Genomic DNA, 15233 nt, shown 5'->3' with positions numbered 1-15233 from the left:
CATGTGATGGAGGGGTGACAGTGATTGATGGCTCTTGCCTGAAAGCGGCCTTTGAGCGTGGGAAAAAGTATGTTTTACCACAGAAAGGGTGTTGCTCAATCGTAGGAGGAGCAGTAACTTTCACTATCATCCGCATCTTGTATTAGGTCTGTCACTGTTACCGTTTTACTGCCGTGCTGTCGATATTTGTGAGGGGAAAGACCAATTCATTGTGTTTTAATGGAAGTCAACATTTCTGCCACAGTGCGAGACAATATAGAGAAGGTTTTCATAAAATTGCAGTGCAATTCATGCAGGAGTAATGCTTTAGGTAAGCTGTGCTTAATTTATATATATATATATATATATATATATATATATATATATGTCCCCTCTAAAATAACACAAAACACAGCCATTAACGTCTAAAACGCTGGCAACAAAAGTTCAACATGGCACCTCATGGCAAAGAACTCTCTGAGGATCTGAAAAAAATAATTGTTGCTCTACATAAAGATGACCCAGGTTATAAGAAGATTGCCAAGACCCTGAAACTGAGCTGCATCACGGTGGCCAAGACCATACAGCGGTTTAACAGGACAGGTTCCACTCAGAACAGGCCTCGGCATGGTCGACCAAAGAAGTTGAGTACATGTGCTCAGCGTCATATCCAGAGGTTGTCTTTGGGAAATATACATATGAGTGCTGCCAGCATTGCTGCAGAGGTTGAAGAGGTGTGGGGTCAGCCTGTCAGTCCTCAGACCATACGCCGCACACTGCATCAAATTGGTCTGCATTCATGTCATCCCAGAAGGAAGCCTCTTCTAAAGATGATGCACAAGAAAGCCCACAAACAGTGTGCTGAAGACAAGCAGACTAAGGACATGGATTACTGGAACCATGTCCTGTGGTCTGATGAGACCAAGATTAACTTATTTGGTTCATATGGTGTCAAGTGTGTGTGGTGGCAACCAGATGAGGAGTACAAATACAAGTGTGTCTTGCCTACAGTCAAGCATAGTGGTGGGAGTGTCATGGTCTGGGGCTGCATGAGTGCTGCCGGCACTGGGGAGCTACAGTTCATTGAGGGAACCATGAATGGCAACATGTACTGTGACATACTGAAGCAGAGCATGATCCCCTCCCTTCGGAGACTGGGCCGCAGGGCAGTATTCCAACATGATAATGACCCCAAACAAACCTCCCAGACGACCACTGCCTTGCTAAAGAAGCTGAGGGTAAAGGTGATGGACTCGCCAAACATGTCTCCTGGCCTAAACCCTATTGAGCATCTGTGGGGCATCCTCAAATGGAAGGTGTAGGATCGCAAGGTCTCTAACATCCACCAGCTCTGTGATGTCTTCATGGAGGAGTGGAAGAGGAGTCCAGTGGCAACCTGTGAAGCTCTGGTGAACTCCAGGCCCTAGAAGATTAAGGCATCATCATCATCTTCTTCCACTTATCCGGGGCCGGGTCGCGGGGGCAGCAGTCTAAGCAGAGATGCCCAGACCTCCCCTCTCCCTAGACACTTCCTCTAGCTCTTCCAGGGGTACACCAAGGCGTTCCCAGGCCAGCCGGGAGACATAGTCCCTCCAGCGTGTCCTAGGTCTTCCCCGGGGTCTCCTCCCGGTGGGATGGGCCTGGATCACCTTCCCGGGAAGGCGTTCAGGAGGCATCCGGAACAGATGCCCAAGCCACCTCAGCTGACCCCTCTCGATGTGGAGGAGCAGCGGCTCTACTCTGAGCTCCTCCCGGGTGACCGAGCTTCTCACCCTATCTCTAAGGGATCGCCCAGCCACCCTGCAGATCATTTCGGCCGCCTGTATCCGGGATCTTGTCCTTTCGGTCATGACCCAAAGCTCATGACCATAGGTGAGAGTAGTAACGTAGATTGACCGGTAAATCGAGAGCTTTGCCTTGCGGCTCAGCTCTTTCTTTACCACGACAGACCGATACATCGACCGCATTACTGCAGAAGCTGCACCGATCCGTCTGTCAATCTCCCGTTCCATCCTTCCCTCACTCATGAACAAGACCCCTAGATACTTAAACTCCTCCACTTGAGGCAGGCACTCTCCACCAACCTGAAGTGGGCAAGCCACCCTTTTTCGACTGAGGACCATGGCCTCGGATTTGGAGGTACTGATTTTCATCCCCACCGCTTCACACTCGGCTGGAAACCGTCCCAGTGCATGCTGAAGGTCCTTGTTTGAAGGGGCCAACACAACAACATCATCCGCAAAGAGCAGAGACAAAATCGTGTGGTCCCCAAACCTGACACCCTCCGGCCCCTGGCTGCGCCTAGAAATTCTGTCCGTAAAAATTCCGAACAGAACCGGCGACAAAGGGCAGCCCTGCCGGAGTCCAACATGCACTGGGAACAAGTCTGACTTAATGTCGGCAATGCGAACCAAGCTCCTGCTTCGGTCGTACAGGGACCTAATAGCCCTTAGCAAAGGACCCTGGACCCCATATTCCCGAGGCACCCTCCATAGGATGCCGCGAGGGACACAGTCGAATGCCTTCTCCAAATCCACAAACCACACTGTTCCTCCTGAATCCGAGGTTCTACTATCGGCCATATTCTCCTCTCTAGTACCCTGGCATAGACTTTCCCGGGGAGGCTGAGAAGTTTGATCCCCCTGTAGTTGGAACACACCCTCCAGTCCCCCTTCTTAAAAAGAGGGACCACCACCCCGGTCTGCCATCCCAGAGGCACTGTCCCCGAATGCCACGCAATGTTGCACAGGCGTGTCTACCAAGACAGCCCCACAACATCCATAGACTTGAGGTACTCAGGGCGGATCTCATCCACCCCCGGTGCCTTGCCACAGAGGAGTTTCTTGACTACCTCTGTGACTTCAGCCCGGGTGATGGACGAGTCCATCTCTGAGCCCTCATCCTCTGCTTCCTCAATGGAAGACGTGACAGCGGGATTGAGGAGGTCCTTGAAGTACTCCTTCCACCGCCCAACAAAATCCCCAGTTGAGGTCAATAGCTGCCCACCTCTACTGTAAACAGTGTTGGTAGGGCACTGTTTCCCTCTCCTGAGGCGCCGGACGGTTTGCCAGAATCTCTTCGAGGCCAGCCAATAGTCCTTCTCCATGGCCTCACCGAACTCCTCCCAGGCCCAAGTTTTTGCCTCCACAACCACCCGGGCTGCAGTCAGCTTGGCCTACCGGTACCCGTCAGCTGCCTCAGGAGTCCCACAAGCCAACCAGGCCTGATAGGATTCCTTCTTCAGCTTGACGGCATCCCTTACTTCCGGTGTCCACCACCGGGTTCGGGGATTGCTGCCTCGTCAGGCACCGGAGACCTTACGGCCACAGCTCCTAGCGGCCACTTCGACAATGGCGGTGGAGAACATGGTCCACTCGGACTCAATATCTCCAGCCTCCCTCGGGATCTAGTCAAAGCTCTGCCGGAGGTGGGAGTTAAAGATCTCTCTGACAGGAGACTCGGTCAGACGTTCCCAGCAGACCCTTACAGTACGCTTGGGTCTGCCGAGTCTGTCCAGCTTCCTCCCCCGCCATCGGATCCAACTCACCACCAGGTGGTGATCAGTTGACAGCTCCGCCCCTCTCTTCACCCGATTGTCCACGACATACGGCCACAGGTCAGATGAAACAACAACAAAGTCGATCATCGACCTATGGCCTAGGGTGTACTGGTGCCACGTGCACTGATGGACACCCTTAAAAACCTTCCTTTTTGACCTTTTTGGAACAGAAAGAAAAAAAGTTGCACTTAATTTTTTCCTGAGCTGTGTATATATATAATATATATATATATATATATATATATATATATATATATTTTTTTTTTTTATTCATTTACATTTAACTTTTAAGTAGTTTAGCATACGCTTTTATCCAAAGCAGGTACATACATCTTTCGACTTCCTATCACACGTTTATTAAGAACTTAGTCGTTTCCATGGTTATGTTCTCTACATGATTGCCCCTAGAGGTCTTCCATGCAAAAACACTTGGCCAGAGTATGAACATTCCATTGCCGATAACTAGTTCATTGTGCAGAATGCACTTAATACTAAATTGTGGTGTTGTTTCACCGAGCTGTTGAAAAGTCTTGCAGTACGGCTTACATTCATGTCTATCTACTGAAGAGCGTTTCTAGTCTGTTGTCCTGTGGTTTGGGCTCTTTTAATCATAGTGAGCATTCTGCAGTCATCCACTGTAGATGTCTTCTTTGACTTTAACACAATGATGTATTTCATATATGTTTCTTCAGCCTCATGATGTCTGTCTTGATTTTTATTGACACTTATTTGGTCTCTATGTTGACAGACACCAATCGTGGCCTCCAAAGGCTTCAAATCAAGACTTGACATTGACAGCTCTCTTATGTCTTCACAAATGACGCAGTGGAACACACCTGAATAACCAGAAGCACCTGTAAATCAAATGTTTCTAATTCCTTTGAGGCCCTATGTTGTCATTTTGGAATGTCGTTTGTGACCAATTTTGAAACTAAATCGAGCCCTTTGCCATCCCTGTTGATGGCTGAATGTGGCACCGAATTCAATAAACACATTTGCTGATAGGCTCCATCCCAGCAGGGATTTGTAAGCTGTAAAGAGTGTGCGTTTTCTCACCGATCTGCTCTGTTCGTAAGGCCCTGTGGCAAAATGGCAGCCTTTGCTGAGGTGTGATAGGAGGAGGATGACAGACGGCTCTGTTGGCAGGTGTTTCTTGGCAGGCCTTCTCACAGCTGAACAGGCACAGAGCTCTGCTCCACCCCCTGGAGAAGTCGCGGTGCAGGGGCCAGGAAGTTGAGAAAAGCCCATTAGCTGTTCATCAAGGCTGTAACGATAACATAAAACCATCTCCTCACTGTCATATGGCTTTAGCTTCTGATTTACGACTGTTATTAATTCATACACGCACACACACGCACACAGTAACACACACTCCACAAGCCAAGCCAATTTCTGTTGCCTGACCGTGACACCCTGGCTGCATATACAGGCTTTAAGACGTGTTCACACAGGACCCAGGGGCTGTCAGTCAGGACCGGAACATGACTCAGTGGTAACCCTTTTATGTACCACACAATCACTACCCTCTGAGCCCCCATAGTTTGGGCCAGTCGGGCTCCTGTGCTCTCGTGAGGCTTTGTGGACGTATGTCAGTCAATTAGGCCAGTCAGTCAGCCTCGACTGCGGACGCCGGCACGGATTCCCCTGGTCACTTGGCGCCTCCACATTCACCTCAATTGGAACAATGTCTTCCATTCTGCCGTTCTGTCTCTCAGTTGACGGGGGACTTAAATGTTTGATGGAGAATACCTGGGTGTAGTTGGGGGGGGGGGGGGTGCATGTAAAGGGATCCCCGTTCAAACACCTTTTGTGTTGCCCAGACTCCGAGTGAACTGTTTTCCGAGCCTGCAGCTGGTTATATCTGCGACGCGAGCAGGATCTCCCCCCCTTCGTTTGTCTCGCGCGACCCTGCCCCGACTGATTGACATCTCGGAATGGCAGCAGCTCATAACAGGCTGTTAACTGGGCTGAGTGCAGACAGAAACACTTTGTTCTGGCGACGGGGCCCGGCCAACCCAAACAGGACCTCGCACCTGAATCCAATCCCGCCTCTCCACACGGCCGTGGTGTTGAGGCAGAGTGGGGGGGTGGTCGGGTTTGGTTAGGCTACGGTTGAGGGGTTGGGGGTACTGTCCCCCACCCCTCCACTCGTCTCAGCAAGGTTGCGGGGGAAGGGGCGTGGGGTGGGGTTGCGTAAGTGTAAAAAAATACAAAAAACTTTCATCCCAAGCTGCCCACAGTCTGTCCGCGGCGTAATTGGTTTTGTGGTGTTGTGTCTTTGTAGCTGCCATCACAAGCGGCCCTTCGCTGGATTCAGCTGTCAGTCTCATGACCCTTCTGTACGTGTGTGTGTGTCTGTGTGTGTGTGTCAGAGAGAGAGTGGGTGTGTGGGGCGGGGGGGGGGGGGGGGCAGGTGCCAGTAAACTCACTGCTCATTCAATTATAGATAAGGCCGTGTTTGAACACCTCTGATTGATTCCAAGTGCTGGGCTTGGAGGAGAGGATCAGAGGGGTGGAAACAGAGGGTGTTGAGAATGGGGAAAGAGGGGGTCGGGGGGGTGCTGCTCGTGCCGCCTGAGGCCTCGGGGGTGGGGGGTGTGGAGATACGCTCCATATGCTTTGTCAGTGACACATTAAAGTGGCTGGAAAGCTGTGAGGGCCCCTGTGCTGACAAACACACACACGTCTGCCAGGATGCTGTAGCCCATAGCCTACCCGTAGCCCTCCCCATGACCGTAGCCCCCCCCCACGCCCCACTCACCTGCGGGCGACCTTCTGTTGACTGTCCTTTATCGAGAAGAACCTCCCATCCTCGTCTTCCTCCGCAGCGCTCCAACAACGCAGATCTCTTACTCAGACAGACTGGGCATGTGAGCTCATACACCCTGGGGTGTAACTCGGACCTTTAAGACACAGTACTGACTCACTCGTAGACTTTCCCCGAGGTCATCTGGGCGTCTTGTTGTTTTCCTCCTGTTTGGGTGTACTGTAGCACTCACATCGATTACCGTCTCCCATTTCAACGTGTCTGTGTTCTGGGCCCCGAGGCCAAAGGCCTGCGGTTCATTTGGATCGTTCCTGGGTCGCTTTTTTTTGGGACCGGTGTGGGAGCGATAATAAGCGCGGTGGGGCTGTCCCGCGTCGTAAATTAGATCGCGCCCCCTGTAAGCGACTCCTGCCCTGGAACGGTGTTAAAAATAGTTCCCGCGCTGTCTTGATTGATGCGGTACTAATGACTATGCATTCCTGTTCTGAGGCTGAACCTGGGCAGCGTGATGAGTCTCCGCCTCTCAGCCTCGCCGCAACTATGAGAATGTTCGCACGGTACGCACCGTCACCGCAGGCCCTGCCCGGCCTTGACCTCCGCCCGCCCCCGACCACGACTAAGCCTGAGATAAGTGGCTATTTAATGGCCCGGGAAAATACCTGTTTCAGGATTAGTTTGGTCAGCGATTAGCCATTTTATAGCCGCCTTTATAAATATGAATAACACAATGTTTTGGCAATGTTTAGCAAACTTTTTAATCAGGACATTTAATCCACAGGGAAGCATTTGGTTTCAGCGGTATTTCCTCTGTAATATGATGTCTTCCTCTCACCTGCACAAGACGTTCCCCGGCCACGATCCTCCGTCACGTAGGGGTTTTATGGCAGGAATGTTCTGACGTGTTTTCCTGGAGTCACAGGGGATTATCACATGCACAACGATGCTGTTCTCGTGTGAGAAGATTAGCAAACACGGTGCAACATTACAGGCTCATCACTTTTCCCACCGTCTTCTTGAAATACTCACCGGAAACGACGTTATGCATCTTCTCAGGCAAAAAAAAAAAACGCCTTTGGACAAATTGTTTCATGTTGACGGCTGCGCTTCACCTGTGGAGCCACTAGAATTAGTCGTGGGCCTGCTGTTATATCAGATTGGAACATAAATCATTTGTACTTTGTGAAATGCCAACCTAGAAAGCCGATATTTAGTAAATTAACAATAATCTCCTATGTGAATTACATTGAGAGTGTATTAAATAAAAATGTTAAAACCTTTATTTAACCAGGGACGGTGACTAAACATAGCACAGTACTTTTTCTTGATTACTAAGGACCTTAGGAAATTGTATGGAGAAGAGAAGAACGTGCCTATTTGAAAGCAAGAAAAAGAAATGTTTCATCATGGGAAACCAAGACCAGGTTGAAGGGTCATCAAGCTATGCAAACGGAAAAGCTTGGAAACCCCTCAACCCGGTCTTTGTTTCCCTTTTCTAGGACTTCATCTGCTGAAGGTTTGCTGTCACCACGGCTGCAACAACACTGACTAATATTGAGTGAACATGATATACACAAAGTGAACAATTTATTAGGAACACCCATATAGTGCCAGGTCAAAAACCTGTGCCTCCAGAACAGCCTAAATCCTTTGGGGGATGAGTCCTACAAGGTGTTGGGAGCATTCCACAGGGATGATGGTCCATGCTGATGCGATGACATCACACAGTTGCAGTAGATTAGACTCCTGTGAATTCATTCTGCAAAAAACATGCTCATTCTTGTCTTATTAAATATTCTCTGTCGGGTTGAGATCTAGGTATCGCGTAGGCCGCTCAAGTAAACTGAACTGGGATTTGTTGGCCCAGACCTAAAAAAAGAAATGACGGTATGACAGGGTTTCCTCCTCAATTGTCCAACATGGCCACTTTAACCTCTGTTCAGTGTGGTTGTTTCCTGCAGCAGCCCAACCTGTGACAAGTTGTTTTCTCCTTGATGTCTTTCTCAGCAGCACTGTTGTACTGCACCGTGCATCTATGCGGCTTGCATGTTACGGTCGCTAGCATGAACGCTGTTCTCCTTCCACCTCTGTCATCAGTGTCAAAGTGACCGAAGGGCTGCTGCTGACTCTTGTCTTTTTTAGTTGCACCTTTGTCAGTAAACCCTGGACAGTTTTTCACATCTAAATCCCCTCTGGGCAGCTTGTTTCTGCGGTACTGGAACTGGCGTGCCGGATGATTGTACCATGCTTTAAGCCACTTTGGTCCCTCATTTTGCCCTTTCAAACGGTCATTTGAATGGTAACTGAATGGCTCGATCTTTGTATAGCAAGGCACCGCCGTATGACAGCTCTTTTTGGAACAGGCTGGTGTAGCTAATGAACTAGCAACTCAGTGTATACACATAAAGCATGTACGTTTTGTAAATATGACATAAGTACCAAATCCCAGTATTGTCCTACCCACAGGTCATAATGTATATTAGAGGGTTTCTTGGGCCATTGACCGTACCAATGACCTTTCCAATGACTGTGAGTGACAATGGCTTCGTTGGTGTTGTCCAGGGGATTTTGGCGTTAGACAACACCATGACACTTACTAAACCAGCTAACTATGTTACCCCACATGCCACTTCCTGCCTCTCCGCTCTGTTCATCTGTCTTCCCTGGTCAGCTCCTTCTGTCTGTCTGTCTTCCCTGGTCAGCTCCTTCTGTCTGTCTGTCTTCCCTGGTCAGCTCCTTCTGTCTGTCTGTCTTCCCTGGTCAGCTCATTCTGTCTGTCTGTCTTGCCTGGTCAGCTCCTTCTGTCTGTCTGTCTTCCCTGGTCAGCTCCTTCTGTCTGTCTGTCTTCCCTGGTCAGCTCCTTCTGTCTGTCTGTCTTCCCTGGTCAGCTCCTTCTGTCTGTCTGTCTTCCCTGGTCAGCTCCTTCTGTCTGTCTGTCTTCCCTGGTCAGCTCCTTCTGTCTGTCTGTCTTCCCTGGTCAGCTCCTTCTGTCTGTCTGTCTTCCCTGGTCAGCTCCTTCTGTCTGTCTGTTTTCCCTGGTCAGCTCCTTCTGTCTGTCTGTCTTCCCTGGTCAGCTCCTTCTGTCTGTCTGTCTTCCCTGGTCAGCCCCTCTGACTGTCTGTCTTGCCTGGTCAGCTCCTCTGACTGTCTGTCTTCCCTGGTCAGCCCCTCTGACTGTCTGTCTTGCCTGGTCAGCCCCTCTGACTGTCTGTCTTGCCTGGTCAGCCCCTCTGACTGTCTGTCTTGCCTGGTCAGCCCCTCTGACTGTCTGTCTTGCCTGGTCAGCCCCTCTGACTGTCTGTCTTGCCTGGTCAGCCCCTCTGACTGTCTGTCTTGCCTGGTCAGCTCCCTCTGTCTGTCTGTCTTCACTGTTAAGGTCACAGTCTGTCTATCAGTCATTCCTGGTCTGGACCTGGTCACACTCCCACCCCTCGGGAGCCTGTCAGTTGCCCTGTCAGTTGCCCTGTCAGTAGCCCTGTCAGTTGCCCTGTCAGTAGCCCTGTCAGTAGCCCTGTCAGTTGCCCTGTCAGTTGCCCTGTCAGTAGCCCTGTCAGTAGCCCTGTCACAGCAGGCCTCCTCTTTTTCCTTCATTTTCTCTCTGGTCTGTTTTCTTTCTACCAACACGTCTGCATCATCTCTGCCTATTTCTGTCCTCCCTTTACTCTGTTCTTCAATGCTATCTTTGTCTCTCTGCTGTCTTTTGTCTGCTCCTCTTTTAGTTTCCTTTCATCCCTCCTGTCCCAGCGTGTCGTGGCTGTCATCCCTAACACAATCGTCTCTTAAACACCTCAGGCTTCATACTGTAGGTCCTCAGCCTCCCGAAAACTCTGGAATCCCTGGTCGGTCATTAGCCCGCCTGCCTTGACCTCACCCAACAAACACAGGTCTGGGATCAGCGCATTAAAACATTAACACATGTTTTGCACAAGAGACAGTAAACTCATGGTGTGAGTATTAAAACTCTATCTTGCTTCCTCAGGCAGACCCAGGGTCAGACAAAACACCAGGTGTCTAGAAAAGGAAGTTACTTAGAGAAGATGCATAGTATTAATAAGCTAAGTCATATCCAGGGCTAGGATTAACATCCCTCCATTTATAAAATGTTCAACGGAGCTGTCTGCATCAGAGTTTTCCGTTAGAATTAAAGTAATTTTAAAATGGCCTCCAATCCCATTCTGTCCCTGCCTTCTTTCTCACGTCCTTCATGTTGATTCTTCGTATTGGCCGAGGGCACAGAGTGCTGGCCAGTTGGAGGATTATAACACACATCTCCGTCACTCTGCCTTTAGGAGTGCTCCCAGCCTCCCAAAGTCATAATTCGCATGGTCTGTGGAAAGAGCCATGGCCTGGCCATCGACAACAACTTGTTACTGCTGACACTGAGGGGGCGATTTCCAAACATGTTGTTATCGGTTTACAAGGGGCTGTTTGTTCAGCCAGCGATCAGGTTACTGGGCCAGGGTCTAAGCGTTTTCAGGGGGAAATGCTAATCACATGCCTTTTTCATAGAAAGGAAAACATTTTAGATAACCCGATCCCCCTCTTTGTCCCTCGCTTGAGGGTGTGGGATGCTGCGCCGTTCCCCCTCTGCCTGTTGATTAATTTGTGGGCCCGGCCAGATTACGCTAGTGAATAGCCTGTCGTCTTCATCATTTGGTCAGTAGCACTGCAGTGGTTGTCAGACTGCTCCAGCCTGGAATATATTGTCCTCAGTGTTGGTTTTCAACAGAGGGTCGTCATTGGACTGGGACATTATTCACATTGTAGTCGTTTTCTTGTCGTTTCCCAATTTTTGGGAGGTTCGGAATTATTTTGCTCAAGTCTTCTGTCATGGCAGTAAATGTCGTAGAATCGCATGAAATGCGTTCCTACGTGTGAATGGTCCCGTGTGTGGAGATGTTACCATCTCTGCTTTAATTGCATGATACAATTTTGTGAGGCTATAAATATGAAAATAACTGCTTTATTATAATGGGTTTTTGCTATTACCCCGGTATCTCCAGCTAAAACATCTCCCCAGAGCCAGAACCAGTGGATACCAGGATGACAGTGTTTCCTCATCCATTTCATTTTGACTGTGGACACAGTATTTCGGTGGTGTCCAGACGACAGTCTGACTGATCAATCAGCCGTGTGTAAATGTTTTGGTCTTACCTGTTTGTTAAAACTGTTTATAGATCCTAAAGAAAAGTTTAGTGGGACGTTCATGTTTGTTGCCACTGGGAATCAAACCAGAGACCTTTCATTTACTGACCATGTAGCCACTAGGCAGCCTGTTGTAGATTAGATCATTCTTGTTACATGTTACTACCCAACCCAGGGACGGGTGATGTCCTGTCTCCCATACGGTACATATTAACTGAGTGGTTCTGTGTGTTTCCATGTTTCAGCTCTCTGTCTGTCACTCTTTTAAAAACATCTCTTACTCCTGATCTACAGGTTGGGTTGTGTTCTTTCAAATTAAGTTGTATTAGCTGACCTCAAGTATATCTTTCGCTTTCATTCATACTCACTCACTCACTCAAACACGCACAGACACACACCGACTCACACCAACAGACACACACACACACCGACTCACACCAACAGACACACACACACACCAACAGACACACACGCACCGACTCACACTAACAGACACACACACACACGCACACACTGACTCACACAAACACACCGACTCACACCAACAGACACACACACACGCACACCAACAAACACACCATCTGAACACCCTTCTTTCTTTTTCTCTGCTGGGATCGTAACTCTTTTCAGGCAGTTTAATGGGTGACTCTGAGGTCCTAGCCAGTCCTCTGATCAAGATGTGTCATTGTGTAATTTAAGACCCACACACCCCATCAAACAGACTCAGAGTCATGGACCAATGGACTTGGCCTTTGATGCTGCATGTACAGCAGTCTCCATGCTGCGCATTTGAATACTTCACCACTGCACCAAGTCCCCGCCGCTTGTTTTTTCCGTTTGGTTTTTTCGCCACACGATTTCTACCCGTCGACATTTCGGTGCTGCGTGTTGGTTTCCATGTCAACAGGAGCGCCATGCCCCCCTGTTCCCATGTGTAGTAGGTGATCCCGGGCCAGCTGTTGGAGGTATCGGTGTGCTGCTAAACCCCAGTCACAGCGCCTTAAATCGGAGCCTTCCTCCCTCCCACCCTCTGGGTATCTGGGCTCTGCAGCTCTGCTACTGGTCCTTTACCGTGATACTGCATAACTGAATGAACACATGCAAACAAACAAACACACACACACACACACACACAGGTAGGCAAGTCGCCAATGACCTGTGTGTGTGTGCGCGCTAGTGACTGGTGTCTGGGTGTATGATACAGAGTAGGATCAGTTGACAGTTAGACAATGACTTGCAGATGCAGGGTGAGCATGGCTGCGACCAGGAGATCTGTTGACAATGTATTCTGTGTGTGTGAGATGTGATTGAAGATGGGTCACACAGCAGTCCAAGAGCTTCAGGAGGGCCTGTAAAGTTCAGGGAATAACTACCAAATGGGTTTCGTTAAACTGGTCAGTGTCGATACACGTGGTGCTGCCTTCATTGCTATCGCATATACATTCTGACAGGGATGGGGCACGACTTTGTGAGACGTGTCTTGATGATGAAGTAAAACTCAATGGAAAAGATCTGTTTGGTTAGAAAATAGGCCTAGCTGGCGTTGTAGGACTCAGAATCCATTGAAGCGGAGGGTGTTTTTGGGGGAACAGGATTTGATGTAATCTCCAGCTTCCTGTCCCTGTGTTCCATCCAAGGGGCCAGGCTTCCTTTCTGGAAGCACCCTTTCCACTGTGCTCAGAGGGCACTGCTGGTACTTTCAGGCGTGAAAATATGTACTCTATCAAATAAGTATGAAAACAGACTATATGTTGCTCTGGATAAGAGCGTCTGCTAAATTACCTAGCGGTAACATATAAATCGTCCTGCAGTTTATATAAAAGGGAGCCCCGAAGTACCATTTCCAAGGATCCTATAGAGACATTGAATAGCAATGAAAATAATTTGATTTAGAATTTTAGAGTGCTTTTTGATTTGACTGGCTTTGAAACCAGATTTCCCACCTCCCAGGTGGCGCAGTGATATATGGTGCTCTCTTGCAGGACCATGCTGACTGCCACAACCACCGCAGCTGGGAAGTACAATGGGCATCGCATAACTGGCCAGCTTGAAAAAAGCAGAATAGCTTGATTGACAGGGATGCCTAGGAGGAAGGCTTGCCGCGATCGCTCAAACTCCTCAGACTTGTTTGGGATTTGTTGTGTTGAGACAAGGGCTTTCCATATATGAGCTAGTCCACTCGTGGGACGCAACAGACAGGCTAGCCACTATGCCCCACTTTGCAATCAGTCCCCTGTAATATTTGGACTTTTGTTCTGTTCTTGTTATTTTGGGTGTGTGAATTCCTTCTCTGTTTTATACAGCCCGGAAAGTGTGAAAAGTTCATCTGGATTAACTTTGTCAATTCTCCTCTCCTAATCTAAAACCTCTGTGGGGGAGAGCTTTGAAAAGTTTCAGGCGCTGTCCAACCAAAACAGGCTCTACCTCTTTGCACCTCTTCTCATCTCCCTCTCTCTCTCTCTCTCTCTCTCTCTCGCTTTCACTCTCTTGCTTTCTCTTTCGCTCCCTCAATCTCTCTTTCTCTCTCATGCTTTCTCTGGCTCAGCCACTCATCTCCTCTCTTTTATAGGCCACGAGTGCAGATATGCAGAAAGATATTTTGTTATTCACAGCTGCTGATATCATGTGCCTTAATCCTCCAGGATCTTGGCCTAATTAAAGTTGACCACTGCCAGTACAGAGCAGACCACTTAGCTAACAGCCTAATTTCTCAGGTTTGTATTATCTTGCCTGTGCGGAACACTGTGCTGTCCAGAGATGGCCAGTTAGCTAATAGTTCTCTGGTTCGCAATATCTTGGCAGCTTTGATTCTCATTGGTGGATTTGGGGGGGGGGGGGTGTAACAAGGACATTTAGTATGAACCGCCATATTCAGTGTGTTTGCAGTCTCACCCGCCGAGAAAAATGTAATTACGCTGAGTAGACCGTGACATCACCGCAGTCTGATGAACCTCTTAAACCGGTGGTCGGAGAGGTGAGAAATGAAGGATTTGATGGGGTGTTTGGGATAGCTGTGGTGAGAAAGGGAAGACTGTTTTAAATTAACGGGGTGGTGCATGTTTCGGATTTAAAACGATCAGGTGGTCACGAGGCCGGCCTGGCGGTTTGATTTGGGTGTCAAAGCGTATTTTGGGCCGGTGTGTAGGGGTAACCTGGGCCGGGCAGAGGTGTGGGGGGCTAATATAGACGTAGCCGCTGAGAGACGCCTCGTAATGGCTGCCATCACTCTTTCCAGCACGACGTGTCCCAGAACTCACTGAGAGCAGCCCTGGATGGGGTGGTGCAGGAGTGTGTAAGCTTCGTGGGAGTAGACATCAACATCTGCTCGGAGACGCTGATGAGGTAGGGCCGAATACTTTCCCCCAGCAGTCACAACATGGCAGACCTAAACACACACACACACACACACCGGCCGCCAAACGTGCTGTTTAGTCTGACGCCCCACTCTCTGTCTCCCGCTCTGGCCCAGCTGGGACTGGCAGAACCGACAGAGGGGATCAGTGCTTTGCTGACACACACACTCTCTTTCCTCTAGTCTGCTTCTGTGAAGGCCTCTGTACGACGTGTTTGTTTTACTCACCACTTGGCCTTAACCAACTTAACGACAAAATAGTGTGCTGTTACTGCATTCCAAACACTCTGTCTTTACACACAGTTTACACATGCAAAACAAGCGTGCCCAACACGTACAGCACATCATTTACACCTAAAGCCTACGGTGAATGACCGGGGCTGGCCAGCAGACTATCGGTGGGATCAGGTCATCTGTTCACCTGGGTGTGAAGG

The 15233-nt window shown here is 49.2% G+C and overlaps 1 protein-coding gene across 4 annotated transcripts in view; it reads left to right on the top strand.

Annotated features, from left to right (window-relative positions):
• The window catches only part of srbd1 (S1 RNA binding domain 1), an 87437-nt gene that overhangs the window by 59026 nt on the left and 13178 nt on the right, over positions 1-15233 (top strand). For all 4 annotated transcript variants that reach the window (XM_010888787.3, XM_010888784.3, XM_020046238.2 and 1 more), the window contains one exon: positions 14683-14789. In XM_010888787.3, coding sequence (XP_010887089.2) covers positions 14683-14789 — 107 coding nt within the window. The remainder of the gene's footprint in view (positions 1-14682; positions 14790-15233) is intronic.

Source organism: Esox lucius, chromosome 5, assembly GCF_011004845.1.
Source record: "Esox lucius isolate fEsoLuc1 chromosome 5, fEsoLuc1.pri, whole genome shotgun sequence".
NCBI lineage: Eukaryota > Metazoa > Chordata > Actinopteri > Esociformes > Esocidae > Esox > Esox lucius.
This window is presented reverse-complemented; position numbering and strand designations above follow the sequence as displayed.